At 57.6% G+C, this 15,453-nt stretch overlaps 1 protein-coding gene across 1 annotated transcript; it reads left to right on the top strand.

Moving 5' to 3' along the window:
* The first annotated feature begins 4,174 nt into the window (after positions 1 to 4,174).
* LY6H (lymphocyte antigen 6 family member H) lies at positions 4,175 to 5,644 on the top strand. Its single transcript, XM_068526000.1, has 3 exons — positions 4,175 to 4,241; positions 4,979 to 5,098; positions 5,409 to 5,644. Exons 1-3 carry the CDS (start codon positions 4,175 to 4,177, stop codon positions 5,642 to 5,644), a joined length of 423 nt encoding a protein of 140 aa, XP_068382101.1.
* Positions 5,645 to 15,453: the final 9,809 nt, after the last annotated feature.

Below are 15,453 nucleotides of genomic sequence, written 5' to 3'. Positions count from 1 at the left end.
TGTGAGCGGGAGAGGAGCGCTCTGCTGTCTGCCCAGCCCAGGCAGCGTCCCCGTCCCCGGGGCCTCGGAGCTCAGGATGGCCAGCGGGGCTGGGGGAGGGGCACCTTCCTCTCTCACAGCGCCTATCACACTCTGTACTGCTTTCCTGCAGCTGCTGCAACAAACCACTAACTTGGGGCTTAAAACAACCAAGAGGTTCCACGGGAGGGCCCTTCCTGCCCCTTCCAGCTTCTGGGGGCTTCAGGTGTCCCTGGCTGTGGCCTCATCCCTGCGGTCTCTGCCTCCATCACGTGGCCTCTCTCGGTGTCTGTCCCCGTCCTCTATCTTATAAGGACACCAGACACTGGAGATGGGCCCTGCCTTCCAAATCCAGGATGGCCTCATCTTGAGATCCTTAACTTAATCCCACCCTCAAAGACCCCTTCTCCAAACAGGGTCACCTTCACAGATGCTGGGGGTTAGGACGTGGACACCTTTTCTGGGGCCACCATTTAGCACCCAGCGCTCAGCCTGTTGGCTTCTCCCCATTATTCTGGGGGTCCTGGGGGGCCAGAGACTTTCTCTCTCCCCAAGTTCAGCAGCGCTTCAGGAAGTGTTCGCTGTGTGAATGAATGTCCCTGTCAACCCTTGGCTGGTCCTCTCCGTGAGGCAGGGTGGTCGGGTCACAGCCACACCCACAATCTTGGACGGCTTGGAGGGCTTCTGATGGCGTCGGCCAAAATACAAGGCAGAAAACCCTGCAGCACAGCTCAGGTGTGACCCGAACCTTGCCCCTCTCCTGCCAGGGCCTGACCCAGAGGCCAGTCCCCTGCTTCTGTGCGCTTCGGAACTCCAGGTGCGCAGCAGCTGGTGAAGAACGCAAGCCTTTGACGCTGTCCGTGGTCCTGACCACCTGAAACGGCTCTGCTGTGGGGACAGCTGGCCACCAATCATCCCGACCCTGAGGAGAGCATGAGACGGGCCATGGCCACATAGTCACCCCAGGCTGTGGGTACTTCTCAGAGGGTCTCCGGGCAGGGTGAGATCCTGGCGCCGCTTGCCAGCATCTGGGCATCTGGGCCAGGTCAGGCTGGGAGGAGGGAGGTCAAGGCCAGCGGTCACCAGCTCCATGCGGGGGGCTGTCCAGACTGAAAGGGCCAGGGCCACACATGGGCACATTCTGCTCTTTCTTCTGCTAATCATGACTGATTGTTATTCTTGTTTGCAAAAATCCTGATAGGGTGACACCATCCCACGTGCATTGGGAGGAAGGCAGAGTAGCTCAGAAACCGGGTTAGGGATCTCTGTCCCCCTGGCAACCAAGCCTAGCATGGGGAGAGCAGGGTCTTTGCTCTCTGAGGAGCAGGCGCAGAACTGCATTCCCCAGCGCTGGCCCCAGACTCCTCGGACATTACTCTTTGGACATCTGGCTTCTGCCCCTGTCATGCCCAATCCAGCCCCTACTCACCTGCTACCTTTTGTTGCATAACAAATTACCCCCAAACTTAGGGGCTTAAAACAACACCGTTCATGCTCTCGAAGTGTCTGTGGGTCAGGAACCCAGGTGCTGGGACCTCGGGCTCACATTCTCTCACGAGGTTGTTGTCAAGCTATCGGCTGGGGCTGTGATCTCACCTGAGGGCCCAACTGGGTGTGTGTGTGGGTCCACTTCCAAGCTCCCTTGGGTGGTTGTTCGCAGGCCTCGGTCCCTCTTTACAGGGCTGCCTTCGAACACGGCAGCCGGCTTCCCCCAGGGTGAGCAATCTGAGAGAGCGAGAGGCAGAGCCCGCATCAGAAGCCACGGTCTTAATAATCCAACCTCAGAAGTGACATCCTGTCACCTGTGCCACACTGTTTTCACTACAAGTGAGTCCAGCCATGCTCAAGGAGAGGGGACAATTCTCTGGCAGTCCGGTGGTTAAAACTCCGCGTTCTCACTGCCGAGGCCCCAGGTTTGATCCCTGGTTGGGGAACTAAGATCCCACAAGCTGTGCGGAGTGGCAAAAAAAAAAAAAAAAAAAAAAAGGGATGCACCAGGACAAGAATACCAGGGGGTCACTGGGGGCTCTGAGAGCCTGCCCCACACACCACCAGTCCCAGATGTTGGGGTGGGCTGCCCTGCCTTAGGTCTGGCAGGGATCTTCCGAGTATCTGGACAGAACTTTGGCAGAGATTCCTAGTCCAGGAGTAAGCTGGCTGTGATCAGCAGGGACCCCCTCCCTGCCACCCAAGTGCCACCCACATCCACCCTATACCTGCACAGGGAGTCGGAATCCAGCTGACCAAAAGGGAGAGAGGCTGGCCTTGTGGCAGGGCACCCAGGATATCTGCCCTGCCTCCAGTCCCATGGGGAGTGCTGTGTGCTAACTCTGAAATGCATGTGTCAGTTCTGACAAGGATGACTGGCTCTGGACTCTGCCCAGCCTCAAGGCTTTCCTGGCCCCAGAGCTTTTAGGACAAAATCCAGCCCTTTTCTGTACTGCGGCCTGAGCCATCGCCACCACCCTCCTCCCCTCGCCCCTCCCCCAAACACTGCTGCTCGCTCTTATCTTGGAGCTTGCCAGCCCTCCTCCTCCAAGCTCACCGGCTCCATCAGAGAGGGTTTGTCCACACCCCCAGGGCTCTCTCTTTACTGCTCATCCCACTCTGTAGCCCCTGTCAAGTTGCCCAGCTGTCCCCTGCTTGCCTTCCTTCTCGCTGGCACGCGCCTTGGGCCAGGTGCACGGTGAGCTCTCTCCCTATGGGTCCCGTGTAGCCCTCACACAAGTACTTTCACGTGGTTACTAGCAACACCCTCATTTTACAGACGAAGGAACTGAGGCTCACGGGGCATGCAGCATACCTGAAGCCACACACCAGTGGGTGGTCCCGGGCTGTCTGCATAAATATTTGTTGGACCAGAGCAGGCAGATGAGGGCCTTGAATGCCCAGACCAGGATTCGGGACTCGCCCTCTTGAGTGTGGGCGTGGCTGAAGGCAGCAGTCCCTGGGGCTGCGGCTGCTGGTGGGGTCGTCACGGGTGCTCCGGGGAGGAGAATAGCCTTGAACAATCGAGACCGTGATGGGGCTGGGGGGCGCAGGGCCCAAAGGCTGTGAACAGGGCCCTGTGCTAGCACCTGCCACCCGTATTCCCTCCCTCCCTCTCTGCGTCTTTGTGCCGTGTCGTTTCCTTTCGCAGTAAACGTTCTTCTTCCGAGAAATTCCAAGGGGATCTCAGCCAAGCCGAGGGGGAAGGGATCCTGCCCACGCCTGGGGAGGGGGAGGTAGACGTGGAGGGAGCGCCCGGGAACGGGCGGAGGGAGCCCGAGCCGGAGAGGGCGGGCGGGCGCGCGCTGGCGAGCGAGGCGCCGGCTGGCCAGGGGGGCCCAGGACGGCCCGGGACGGTGACCCGGCGCTGGCCCTGAGCCCCAGACGCCCCGGTCCGAGAGTCTCCAGCCTTCCCCGCCCCCCGCGCGGCCCCCGCCCCGGCTCCGCCCCGCCCCTCGCGCGGGGTCCGTGTCTGCGGCTGCGTTCCCCGAAACACAAGGCTGCACCCGGGTTCCCGTCCACAGGGAGACTGAAGGGCACCTCTCCCCGCGCCGCCCGCGCTGCCCGGAGCCCCGGAGTCGCGACACCCCAGGGATGTGAGTGCGCCCCCGACCTGAGGCCCGCGCTCCACGCTTAGATCCGCGGTGAGAGCTGAGGCTCGCACGGGGAGACGAGGGGAGGAGGCGAGGCGCCGGGTTCCCGGCTCCCCCGCCCGGGGTGGGGTGGGGGCGAGGCGCTCGCCCTTCCCCCCATTGGCAGGTACTGTCCACTCGCATCTTGTCCTGCCCTTTCCTCTCCGGACGCACCTATCGCTCCCCAGGGAAAAGACGCGCCTCCCGACCCACCCCCCTACCCACAGGTGCGGAGCGCGGGGTGCGGGCCTTTCGAGCTGTCACCCTGCCGGAGAGGGCAGACCTATTTTCCCCGGAGGGGATGCAGTGATGGTGGATGCTCTGGGGGATGGGCTGGGGGTGGGGCTTTGGGAGCTCCCGGACGACCCCCGGCCCTGGATTCCGGGGAGGAGGTGGCGTTAGGATGCCAGAAAAGGGGAGGGTCCTTCGAGCTGGGCCGGGGCTTGGTCTCCTGATCGAGGCTTCTCCCTGCCAGGCCTGTGCCCCAGACGACCCCAGCCTGCAGCCCCCGCGCCTTCCTGAGGCCCGCCTGGAGCATGTTGCCTGCAGCCATGAAGGGCCTCGGCCTGGTGCTGCTGGCCGCTCTGCTGTGCTCTGCCCCCGGTGAGTCTGGGGGCGGCTGGCGGGGGTAGGCCAGGTCGCCTGAGAGCCTGTACGAGGCAGCTCCGGAGAGAACCAGGTGTGGGGCGGCCATTCTCTGACGATGCCCAGCAGACCCACACCCCCTCCGGAACCCTGCGACCCCAGCCCAGCCCTCGCCTGTGTGGCCCCTGCTGGCGCTGCCCCAGCTCCAGCCACGCGGGTCTCTCCTGGCTCCTGAGGGCGTGGGTCCTTTTCCTCCGGGGCCGTGGTCCAGCGGCTGGTCCTGCACGGATGCTCCCGGCTTAGTGCCGGCTTGCTGGTGCTCCATCTCTTCTCAGAGCCCCACCTGGCCTCCCATCAAGTCCTGTTTGGTTCTTCCTCCACTGGAACCAACTGGATTCTGGGGGGATGTGTGTGAGGGGGTGCGGGAGGGCACCGTAGGTGTGATACTTGTGGCTATGTGTGCACGCACTGTGCATGTGTGTGGGGCCTGGGGGGGAGGTGCATGGGGGCTTCCGGAGTCCCAGTGGTGGCACCCTCACCCCACCCTGCCCAAAGGCACACAGGTTCTCCCAGCCTGTCCTCCGGGTGCTAGTTTGGCCTGGTCACTCCTGGTCAAGGAGTGCCCAGCCTCCTACAGCTGCATGGTCCTCCTAGGACACGCAGGAAGGCAGGCGGGAGGAGGCAGGGGGGAGGAGGCAGGGGGCTGGCTTGGACCCCAGATCCTCCGGCCATCCTCCTCTCTGTGCCCTGCCCAGCTCATGGCCTGTGGTGCCAGGACTGCACGCTGACCACCAACTCCAGTCATTGCACCCCGAAGCAGTGCCAGCCGTCAGACACGGTGTGTGCCAGTGTCCGGATCACAGATCCCAGTAGCAGTAAGTCAGGCTCCAGCCTGGGGTGGGGAGGGGTCGGCAGTGTCATCAGAGTCCCTCTGGCCTCGGACAAGAGCACGGGTCTGGGGGCAGGGCACTGCCCTGCTGTGTGACAGTCAGCAGGTGCCTGACCCTCTCTGGCCCTTCTGTGGCCCTTTTCATGTAGCTGGGGACAGCGTGGGTGGATTGAAGCCTCAGTTCTGTTGTTCTGGGGTCCTGAACTGACCTGGAGGGTCCCTGGCTTAGGTCCTGGGCACAAGGCAGAAAGGGCCCTGTGGGGCTCGAGTCCCAGGCTCCTCTCCCTGTTCCCCAGGCAGGAAGGATCATTCTGTGAACAAGATGTGTGCCTCGTCCTGTGACTTCGTGAAGCGGCACTTTTTCTCAGACTATCTGATGGGCTTCATTAACTCTGGGATCTTGAAAGTAGACGTGGACTGCTGTGAGAAGGATGTGTGCAACGGGGTGGCGCTGGCGGGGCGCGGCTCCTGGGCCCTGGCTGCGGGGCTCCTGCTCAGCCTGGGGTCCACCCTCCTCTGGGCTGGGCCCTGAGGTCCCCTCCCTCCCGCAGAGCTTCCGAACTCGTCCCGCCAGACCTGAGCCTGTGGCTGCCCCCTCCCCAGCCGGGCCTGGCTGAAGCTGGGGGCCGCCTTGGCCTGCTCCACAGCCTGCGGCCCCCGCCCCTCCCTGTCTCTCCACCAGCTCCAAGTCCCAGCCAGCAGCGCATCTCCAGGAATCGGGCGTCCAGCAGGAGGCTGGGACCCCGGGCCTCGGAGGGGGAGCCAGGCTGCGCCAGGCCCCGCCCGACAGCCTGGCTGTGAGGGCATCCTCTACGGAGAGATAAAGTCACTTCTGAGTCCAGAGACCCGGGCCCGAGCCTGGGTGGGGATTTTGGGGGGGGGGGTGGGTTCCTGGCAGAGAAAGAGCAGGGGACGGGGGCAGGGAGGGCAGCGTTGGTCCCCTGGGGGCTGTGGTGTGGAGCTGCCAGGGGACCGTGGGCCTGATAAAGTCTAGGAACAGCCTGAGGGGCGGTGAGAGTTGAGATGAGCAAAGTCACAGGGTGGGCCTGAGGGCAAGGCCTTGCGATGGTGTGTGCACACACCAGGGACGGGGCCGTGCCCAGACTCACACCTACGCCCTCAGAGGGCACACAACTCACCCACACCACGTTCTCACGTCACCATGTGCTCGTGCCCACAGGTGCCCCACACGCCTCCACTGACACGTTTGTATCACAGCAGCCCCTGAACCATTGTGCCCCAGTGCAGGCGGGTCCACACAGGCCCACGTGTGCATGTGCACGGGGACATACAGACACGCCCGTGTGTAGATCTGCAGTGCTCTCTCCCCGCTGGGTGGTGATCAGCTCCCCGAGAGCTGTCGGGGCCCCTTCAGGCTCACGTGCGGACCTCGAGGGCCCGGACCCAGAAGCAGGCACGCCCCCACCTCCACCCTGAGCTGGGTGCTGCCGTGGGTAGGGTCTTGAAGGCCAGTCCCCTGACCAGGGAATGGGATGGCACAGATGGACTGGGTGCTTCCCGTGGGAGGAGGTGGACCTGAGGCTGCTGCTGCTTTTCCTGGCCCTTCCCACTCCAGCAGTGGGCCCTCGGTTAGTCCCTGCACCCCTGAGTCCAGCCCAGCCTCCGCACCCACTGGCCGCGGCTCGTCTTGTGGCCTAGGCTCACCACGGGACGCTCGGCGGCCACTCCAGCCTTTCTTGGCCAGTTCCTCTTCATCCCTCTGTGGCTGACCCAGCCCGAGGTCACTCCTGGGTCCTGGACTCCCTGGAATGAACGATAGTTCCTCTCAGAGCCGGCCTTGGCATTCCTCCCCGGGCTCCTCTTCTGGAGTGATGGAGACGGGTCTGGAGGTCCTGGGCGAGTGAACCAGCGGGGAGAGTGGGGTCACTGGAGACTGGTATCAACTTCCTGCTGGTGGAAATGGCCGAGGGACTTGTCGGAGGGTCGTCTCCCACTCCGTTTTAAGTTTGCTCTGCTGCTCTGCGCTGTAACCCCCCACCCCGCCCAAACCTCAGTAAAGCGTGCTATCCACAGTGTGTGTCTGCTGCTTTTGGACTGTGGGGACCGGGTGCTGCTGGCGGGTGACCTGGAAGACCCATGCAGAGAAACTTGGGGATGCGGAGGAGGCTGGGAGCCAGGAGATCTGGAGCAATGGGAGGCCTGGAGGTGCTGGGAGGATGTGGACGGGCCACCCCAGGGGCATGGGGTTCAAACCAACTTTTACGTCAGTCTTTGCTAAATTTGTTATTTGAGGGAAGTGTTTAAAACACAAAAAGGCGTGAAGTTCTCCCAGGTCTTTTAAGATACACGATTAGGATTGGACGGAGGGGCTTCCAGGGAGGGCAGCATGGCCCAGATAACCCGGCCTCGACACCTCAGCTCCCGTTTCCATGCAGCCAGAGCTGAGTGTGTGCCCCGACCATCGCGAGCTGTTGCAGAAGGATCGAAGCCCACAGTCCGTGTGACGTGCTCGGCACCTGGGCACACACATAGCGCTGATAGGCCAGGGTGCCACGGCCTCCTTTTCTGAACCATTCATCAAGGACACTCTCCTGGGTCAGGGCATCTAGACGGACCTTTCAGTGTCAGCTGCTGAGTATCTTTTGGACCAGGACTCATTCAGCTTCCCCTTGTCAGTGGGCGCAGGGGTCCCTTCAGTGGTTTTTGTCAGCAGTACTGCCATGACCGTCCTAGTCCTCATATCGTTTTGGGGTCAGGCAATTATTTGTCACATCGATTCTGAGACAGGGGCAGCTGAGCCAGAGAGGACATAGACTTAACAACGAAATAGGTGCTCAGAAAAGGCCGTGGCGCAGTGGTTAAGAATCTGCCTGCCAATGCAAGGGGCACGGGTTCGAGCCCTGGTCTGGGAAGATCCCACATGCCGCGGAGCAACTAAACCCGTGAGCCACAACTACTGAGCTTGTGCTCTAGAGCCCGTGCTCCGCAACAAGAGAAGCCACCGCAGTAAAAAGCCCGTGCACTGCAATGAAGAGTAGCCCCCGCTCACCGCAACTAGAGAAAGCCCGTGCAGCAACAAAGACCCAACTCAGCCAAAAATAAATAAATTATAAAAAAAAAAAAAAAAAAAAAAGGCCGTGTCAAGTTGCAGTCACATCAGCTCCATCCAAATCACTCCCAGTGGGTGTTATTCAGCTTTAGGACTTTTTGCCAGTCTGGCCAGTAGAATCTTACTCAGAGTGCTACTTAAGAAGTGATTAATGAGGTTGGATGTCCCAAGTGTTTGTCAGCCACTTGTGTTTCTTCTGTGATTGTCCAATGGCATCCTTAGCCCATCCTTCTATTGTGGCGTTTGTCTTTCCTTATGATTTGCAAGACCCCTTTGTGTGTTACGGAAACAGTCTTTCCCATGGTGTATGTTTTGCAAATATTTCCTTGCATCTTTGCTTTTGGTGTGTCACTGTACATATGCATGTTCTCGAGTTTCACGTGGTCAAATCTAATTGTTCGTTTATGGTTTCTGGGTTTCAGGTCTTAGGAGAACGTCCTCTACTCTTATCTGAGGAAAATAGTCTCTGTATTTTCTTCTAATATTGTTACAGATTTGGCCACTACATTCAGGTATCCAGTCCACCTGGAGTTCATTATGTGGCAGAAGGCAGGGACCTCTTCCAAACACGTGGCCAGTTTTTCTCAATGCCATTTGTTAAACAACCTGTCTTTCCCTGGTGACTTAAGCACCACCTTGATAACAAGAGGCCTTTCTACACATGTGTGTGTGTTTCAGGCCTGCCACCCTTGGGGACACCCTCCCCGCTTTGGGCCCCACCCAGCTGCTTGACTCCAGCCAAGTTTCAGCAGCTGATGAGGTGAGAGCCCGTCTTGCTCTTCGTTCAATTTTTTAAAATTTTTTAAAAATTATTTATTTATTTATTTATTTATGGCTGCGTTGGGTCTTTGTTGCCGGGCGCGGGCTTTCTCTAGTTGTGGCAAGTGAGGGCTACTCTTCATTGCGGTGCACAGGCTTCTCATTGCAGTGGCATCTCTTCTTGCGGAGCACGGGCTCTAGGCACGCGGGCTTCAGTAGTTGCAGCACACAGGCTCAGTAGTTGTGGCGCACGAGCTTAGTTGCTCTGCGGTATGTGGGATCCTCTGGGACCAGGGATCGAACTCGTGTCCCCTGCAATGGCAGGTGGATTCTCAACCACTGCGCCACCAGGGAAGCCCTGCTCTTCTTTTTAAAAGACTCTTGCCACTTCTCACAGCTTTTTCTTACCGATGAATTTTAGAACCCACTTGTCTAGTTCCAGAACAACGCTCTCAGGGTTTTGACTGGACTTTCACTCATTTGGGTATGAAGTTGGGGAAGGAAGAGGTCTTCACTGTTGGAAGTCTTCCCACTCAGAAACTCCATGGATCTCACCATTTGTTTTGTCCCTCCATACAAGTTCATCATTTTCTTGTGTGTGGCTCTTGTATCTTCCTTGGTATATTTATTGCTAAGTAATCTATAGTTTCTGTGGTGTCATAAGTGGGATTTGATCCCCTCCCCTTTTCATTTACGGTCATTTTTGGTGTGGTGAGCTGATGTTTTTCATTTTCTTTGTGACGTTCGTTCCAGAAGTACCTGCCCCCACTGGGGCCCCATTTCAGTAGGATGACGAGGGAAGGGGTTGAGCGGTCCATAGGGGCTCTACGATGGTTGGCCTCCATGTTTCCAAAATCCTCAACCCCTTGTGCCACGGGCCTCTGAGACAGATGTCAAGACGGGGCGAGTCTAAGGAGAAGCCCTTCAAAACACTTCCAGATGCGGTGTTGGGGGAAACTCCCAAAGATGAAGAAGTGGTGCCCCTGGGCGGAGGGGCTTGGAAGGAGCGGAGGGTGGGGTGGGTCCCCGAGAGAAGCTCCTGAAGGGTGATGCCTCAGAGCGGGATGGGCGAGAGCGGCTGCAGGTGGGCCACAGACAGCCCCACGCCTGCCAGTTGGGCGAGTGGTGGGACTGAAGCCCGCAGACAAGGTGGGGGTGACTTGTGCAGCTGTGTGCCTTGGTGGGTACGTGAGGACCAGATTGGCTGAGGGGCATTGTAGCAGATGCATTCACCACCCCTGACCGGACACAGCCTGGGAAAGAAGACGTGGCCAAGACAGTTGGGTCTCCGCCAACTGGTAGAATGGATCTCAAGAGAGAAATTGTTACAGAAAGATTAAAGTTATGCCCCTTGTTTGCCTGAGGTTGGGGCTGTGTTCACACACTCGAGTGTATCAGCAAGACCCCCCCTGAGTCCGAGGGGCCTCAGAAGGGACTCTGTTGGGACGATGTGGGGAGCTGCTCCTGGCGGCAGAGCTGGTGGGCTGGGCATTGCCCCTCGCCCCTATGGCGCTCTCTGGGGGGTGTCACCTGGATGCATTTCCCTGGCAGAACCAAGGTCATACAGCGACACCCTAGGGGCCTGGAGGCTGCAGAATGAGGTTTTTGAATCCCAGAAAAGTGGGGTTCACAATGCAGGGACTGTCAGCTTGGTGCAGAGGGTGTTGGGATGATTTGGGGCAGCCACGTACAGCATGGCAACTAGAGCAGCGAAGGCTACTCGTTTTCCAATGCGTATGTCCCTAAATTCTATTACCATCAGAATCTCTTAAATTTTCAAGGCATACTATCAGATAATCTGCAAGTGCAGATCATTTTGACTGTGCTTTCCCAATATTTTTATTGCTTATTTAATTTTGGTTTCTATTGCTTTAGCTGGGACCTGCAAAGCATGGTTGAATAACGACAGTGATTCAGGGCCTCTGTGTTAATGGAAGGTCCTTCCTGTTGTACCTTGAATTGATGTTTGCTTTTGGATTTGAAAATCAGTCTTTATTCAGCTCAGATTCTTTTATTTATTCATATTTCAATTAGATTTTTTTATTAGGAATGGCTGATGAATTTAAAAGAAATACCCTTCACCATCTGTTGATGGAACCGCATGTTCCCTCATTTAATTAGTAGTTAATACAGTGGGTTCTCTCGCTCCATGTCCTGATGGTGCTTGTGACACAAACAAACCCCAGTAGGTCACGGCGTAGTGTTCTTTTAAACCACTGCCAGATTGAAATCGCCAACATTTGCGTCGTGTGACAGTTGCTTCAGATTCAGGATTGAGATTTGTCACTGGTTTGCCTTTGAACCTCTTTGTCGGAGGTGAGCTCAGGATTTTGGCAGCCTCACAGAACAGACAGGCCATTTCCCACCACCCACGCTCTGCAGCAGTCTGCTACTGGGGGTCTGTGGGGTTCGTCTTCTCCAGCGCCCCCTCGCTGGAGCTGGGGGGCCTCTGGCGCTGGCCCAGGGGAGTTGCAGGATGGCCGGTGCTCTGAGCCCCTCCCTCACTCCCTGCCTGCTGGGCCTGTCCCTCTCAGAGCATCTGTCCGTCTCCTCCCCACTTGCACCTGATAGCGGTCTTATTATGCCCACTCGACACCTAGGAAGCAGACTTGGAAGAGGTAAGATGCTGACATACCAAAACCTTCACTGGATCCACAGGAAATGCCTGGATTCAGGTGTCTCTTCTGACTCCTACTTGCTGTGTGATTTTGGCCAAGTTCTGCTTCCCCTCTGAGCCTGTTTCTGTGTCTGTGAGGTGGGGACACACCCAGCTCACAGGGGGGTTGCACGTGGAGGAGGGGCTGAGCCTAGGAGCCAGGCCTATGGTCCCTTTTGTTCGGCTGGCAGAGCGCTAGGGGTGGAAGTGTGGGGATGTGGGAGGATGAGCACCCCCCTCAGTTCCCTCCTTGGGGCTTGAGACTTCCCCGACCCCTCCCCGGTTCCGTCCAAGCCCCTTCCAGACTTCAGGGCTCTTAGGCAAGGCCCTCCTGGTACACCTTCCCTGACGGCGTCTCCCCCACCCTCCCTCCTGGCCTGTTCTCCCAGTCCCCTGAGGATGCCCCTGATCCCGTTTCAATCTCGTCTCTCTCCCACCCCTCCTGCCCCCTGCCTGTGTCTCCTCCTCCTTCCTGGGGTCCCAGGGGACAGCTGGCAGTGCAGCCCCGCACACGGCAGGTGTTGGTAACTGTCGGTGAATAGCGCTGAGCTGGACAGAACCCCCAGCTCCCCCTGCTTCTTCATGCTCTACAGCAGAGACTTTTATGTGTGATGTTTCCAGGTACCTCCCACCTTCACCCCACAGTGCAAAGGTCCAAAGGTCCTTGAATTTTAGGTAGCTGGTGGGAGGAGAGTGGTAACTCCCCCTCCTCCCCTCCCCCCAGGCAGGTAAGGAAGCAAGGTAGGTGCAGGAAACCCCTCTCCAACCTGTGAGCTTCCCAGGCCGTGGCTCTGGGCACCAGTTCTGAAACCCCAGCAGAATTCCTTCAGGTGAGGGTTCCAATGCGGATGCGCAGGCCCTGTGCACAGAAACCCCTATTTCAAGTGCCCCAGGAATGTGCACCATCCACAGCCCCGCGATAAGGAGCTGGCACCCACTGGAAGCGCTAGGAGAGGAGCTGAGCGTTTCGTGTGCTTATTTATTCATTGCACTACTTCTGGGGAGCCAGGTGCTAGGCTCTAGGCCTTGGGGATGGAGCAGGGAGGAAGATAAGCGAGATGGCCCGGGGCCTGCCTCTGCGGACTGTGTCAGGGGCGTCCTGAGAGTGAGGCCCAGGGCTTCCTTATCCTTCTCGGAGGGGCAGCACGGGCCAGGGAGGAGCGATGGGGCCCCAGTCCTGGGATCAGGTGAGGGGCTCCTCCACAGCTAACACATTCACGTCAGTAACACAGGTGAGAAATGTGCCCCCTCCCCTGCCCGTCTGCCCAGCGCTCCTTTGGGTCCATTCAAGGTGTCTTTATGCAAATACAGGGCCTTCTTCTCCTTGTGTTTTCACGCCTCTGATATGTCACCCTGAGGAGCCGTGCAGGTGCCTCCGGGGGAGAGGGAGCCCCCCGTTCCTTCTCACAGGGCACTGCGTCCCGGACAGACCCCAGCTCCGTGCTGTGCCCTCGGCCTCCACTCACGCTCGAGGAGGCTGCCCTTCGTGTGCTCCTGTCCCAATGCCATGAAGTGTCGCCAGCAAGTGTCTCTGGGGAACCAACCCCAGGGTTGGCCTTGCTGGGCCTTTGTCACTGACGGGTGTGGCTGTCCTTCCTGCCTGAGGGATGGTGCCAGCCCCACTCCCACCAGCTGGACTCTATAGTCGAGGGCAGAATTCATACTTCCAGAGAGTCCTTCACTCATGCATTCTCTCTGCTGGTGGTTTATGCATTTGTCCCCAAGACATACAGAGAGGACCAGTCACAGTGAAGTGATCCGAGTGAGGAGAGGGAGCCACAGAGCTGGATCTGGATCTTTCTCGATTCACCACCAGCCGAGACCACCTTTGAGAGCTGGTAATTTTGCTGAATGAATGAGTAAAATAAAAAATGAGTGAATGAGGGATGAAGAGTGAGAGTCGGATAAGTCAAGAATCGTGAATTGATGAGAAGAGGGCTTCTTGAATGTGCCTGTGGAGCGGCCGTGCGTGGCAGGGCGAGTCTCTCCCAGGGCTGCGGCCCCCAGGGTCAGCCTCCCTGCCAGTCCTGCTGCCCTGATCTCCCTGGGCTGAGAGGAAAAGCTGGAGGTCCCTGCTCCATCCCTCCAGAGCACAGGGGCCTCATCCCCTAACTTGGGACCCTGGGCTAGCTTATGGCTCCAGCTAGGCAACAAGACAGACAGACTTCAAGATGGACAGAAAGACAGGCATTTGCCTTCCTGAGTTGGCATGGGATCTTGATCCAGGGGAGGCCTCAAAGGGGAGGGCTGGTCCATCCGAGGGAACACAGCTGGGAAGAAGACTTAAAGATTAGCTAATCAGAAATCAAGTGGTTCTTTGGTGACTGTCCCCCAGTGTTCCCTGCAGTAATCACCATGGTTACCATGCCTCCAAATCCCCCGAGTCTTTTTGCAGAGCCCTCCTGCTGAAGCCAAGCATTCCATTTCTACTTTGCCGAGGTTTGCCAGGGCCAAGGAGAGTCCTCAGACCTGCAAAGACACGCACCAACATCAGGGAGCCTGCATACGGGGGAGAGGTCCAGCTTCCGCAGTTACCAGGGAGATGCGGATCTCAGACGCAGAGTTGTAGCCCTCAGATTAGCAGACGTTCAGTCTAACAACGTCCCTGAGGAAGCCCACGTGCACCGCCCCGGTCTCTTGCACCTCGCAGGTTGGAGACTCTCTAGAACAGCTGCCAGGAAAAACAGCCTGTCGTATTCTTGGAGTTGAATATTCTGCTTCCCATAACCAAGCCTTCTCCTTCCGGCACATCACCCAGTGAAACATCTCGAGTGTGTGTACCAGGAGAATGTGTATGGTCGCACTGTTCACAAGAGCAGAAATCCTGAAGCACCCCAAATGCCCACCAACAGGAAAGTGGGTTGATGAGGTGTGATGGGGTATTATACAGCGGCTGCTACAAATGAGTGAGTGTCACAAAACGACATGGACCCACGTTAGCAACGTGAGTTCAAGTAGATAAGTCCCAGTAGATCACATAAAGCTGATATGCATACCTACATTACTTTATACTGTTGTTTTATATAGATGTGATAGAAAATGTTGCTTTATAGATAATAAAACTCTATGCCATCTATCATTTATCCATCTTTATCATCATCATCATTATCTATCTACCTATCATCTATCTATTTATCTATCTATCTAACTATCTATCTAACATCCATCTGGAGAGCATAAGAAGAGTCAACTCAAGATTCCAGAATCTGACGCTGCTGCCCTAGGCTGGGGAGGTGGGGGCACATAGGGGGCCTTAGGGGATTGAGAAGGGTCCCACAGGGAGTAGTAAGTTATCATCGAAGTGTTAGTCTTCCTGTTGGTTGGTGAGTTCATGGAAGGTTGTTATATTATTAAGAAGAAAGGAACCAGGGCCGTGTAAGTGACCAACGATGAGTGGGTACCACAGACCAAAGACCACGAGTAAAATTGGATTTTATGCACCTGAAGTATCAGAAATACCCCCAAATGGGAGAAAACAGAACACCCCCCTCAACACATGTGTCTGTGCCCTGCACCTCACACTTTGAACACGTGAACCCGAGAACAGCTACAGGAAGGCTCCTCTGGACTTGCCTGCTCTGGGCAGGAGGAGGGCAGGGTTTGAGGGGCCCTGGGCCTGCAGAGGTTCAGGGGTAGAGGTGGGGATGGGAGAAGGGGCCCTGAACTGAGGCAGCAGGGACCACCGATATGAGGGCAGCTGGCCTCAGAGATGGCCTCTGGGGACATAGATGCCCGAGTTCCCCCTGAGGTGATGCTTGCTGTAGGAGTTTCCAGGGGCTGCCATAACAAAGCACCACAGATGAGGTGGCTTGAAGCAACAGAAGTCCCCCCACAGTTCTGGAGGCCAGAATCTGAA

This window comes from Eschrichtius robustus, chromosome 17, assembly GCF_028021215.1.
Source record: "Eschrichtius robustus isolate mEscRob2 chromosome 17, mEscRob2.pri, whole genome shotgun sequence".
Lineage (NCBI taxonomy): Eukaryota > Metazoa > Chordata > Mammalia > Artiodactyla > Eschrichtiidae > Eschrichtius > Eschrichtius robustus.
The sequence above is the reverse complement of the archived record's forward strand: the minus strand, read 5'-3'. Positions and strand labels throughout refer to the sequence as shown.

Bases quoted from the DNA above. Each gene is read 5' to 3' on its own strand.
- LY6H (XM_068526000.1), top strand. From the start codon at position 4,175: ATGTTGCCTGCAGCCATGAAGGGCCTCGGCCTGGTGCTGCTGGCCGCT. The intron at 4,242-4,978 runs GTGAGTCTGGGG...TGCCCTGCCCAG, and splicing joins TCTGCTGTGCTCTGCCCCCG to CTCATGGCCTGTGGTGCCAG. The intron at 5,099-5,408 runs GTAAGTCAGGCT...CCTGTTCCCCAG, and splicing joins GATCACAGATCCCAGTAGCA to GCAGGAAGGATCATTCTGTG.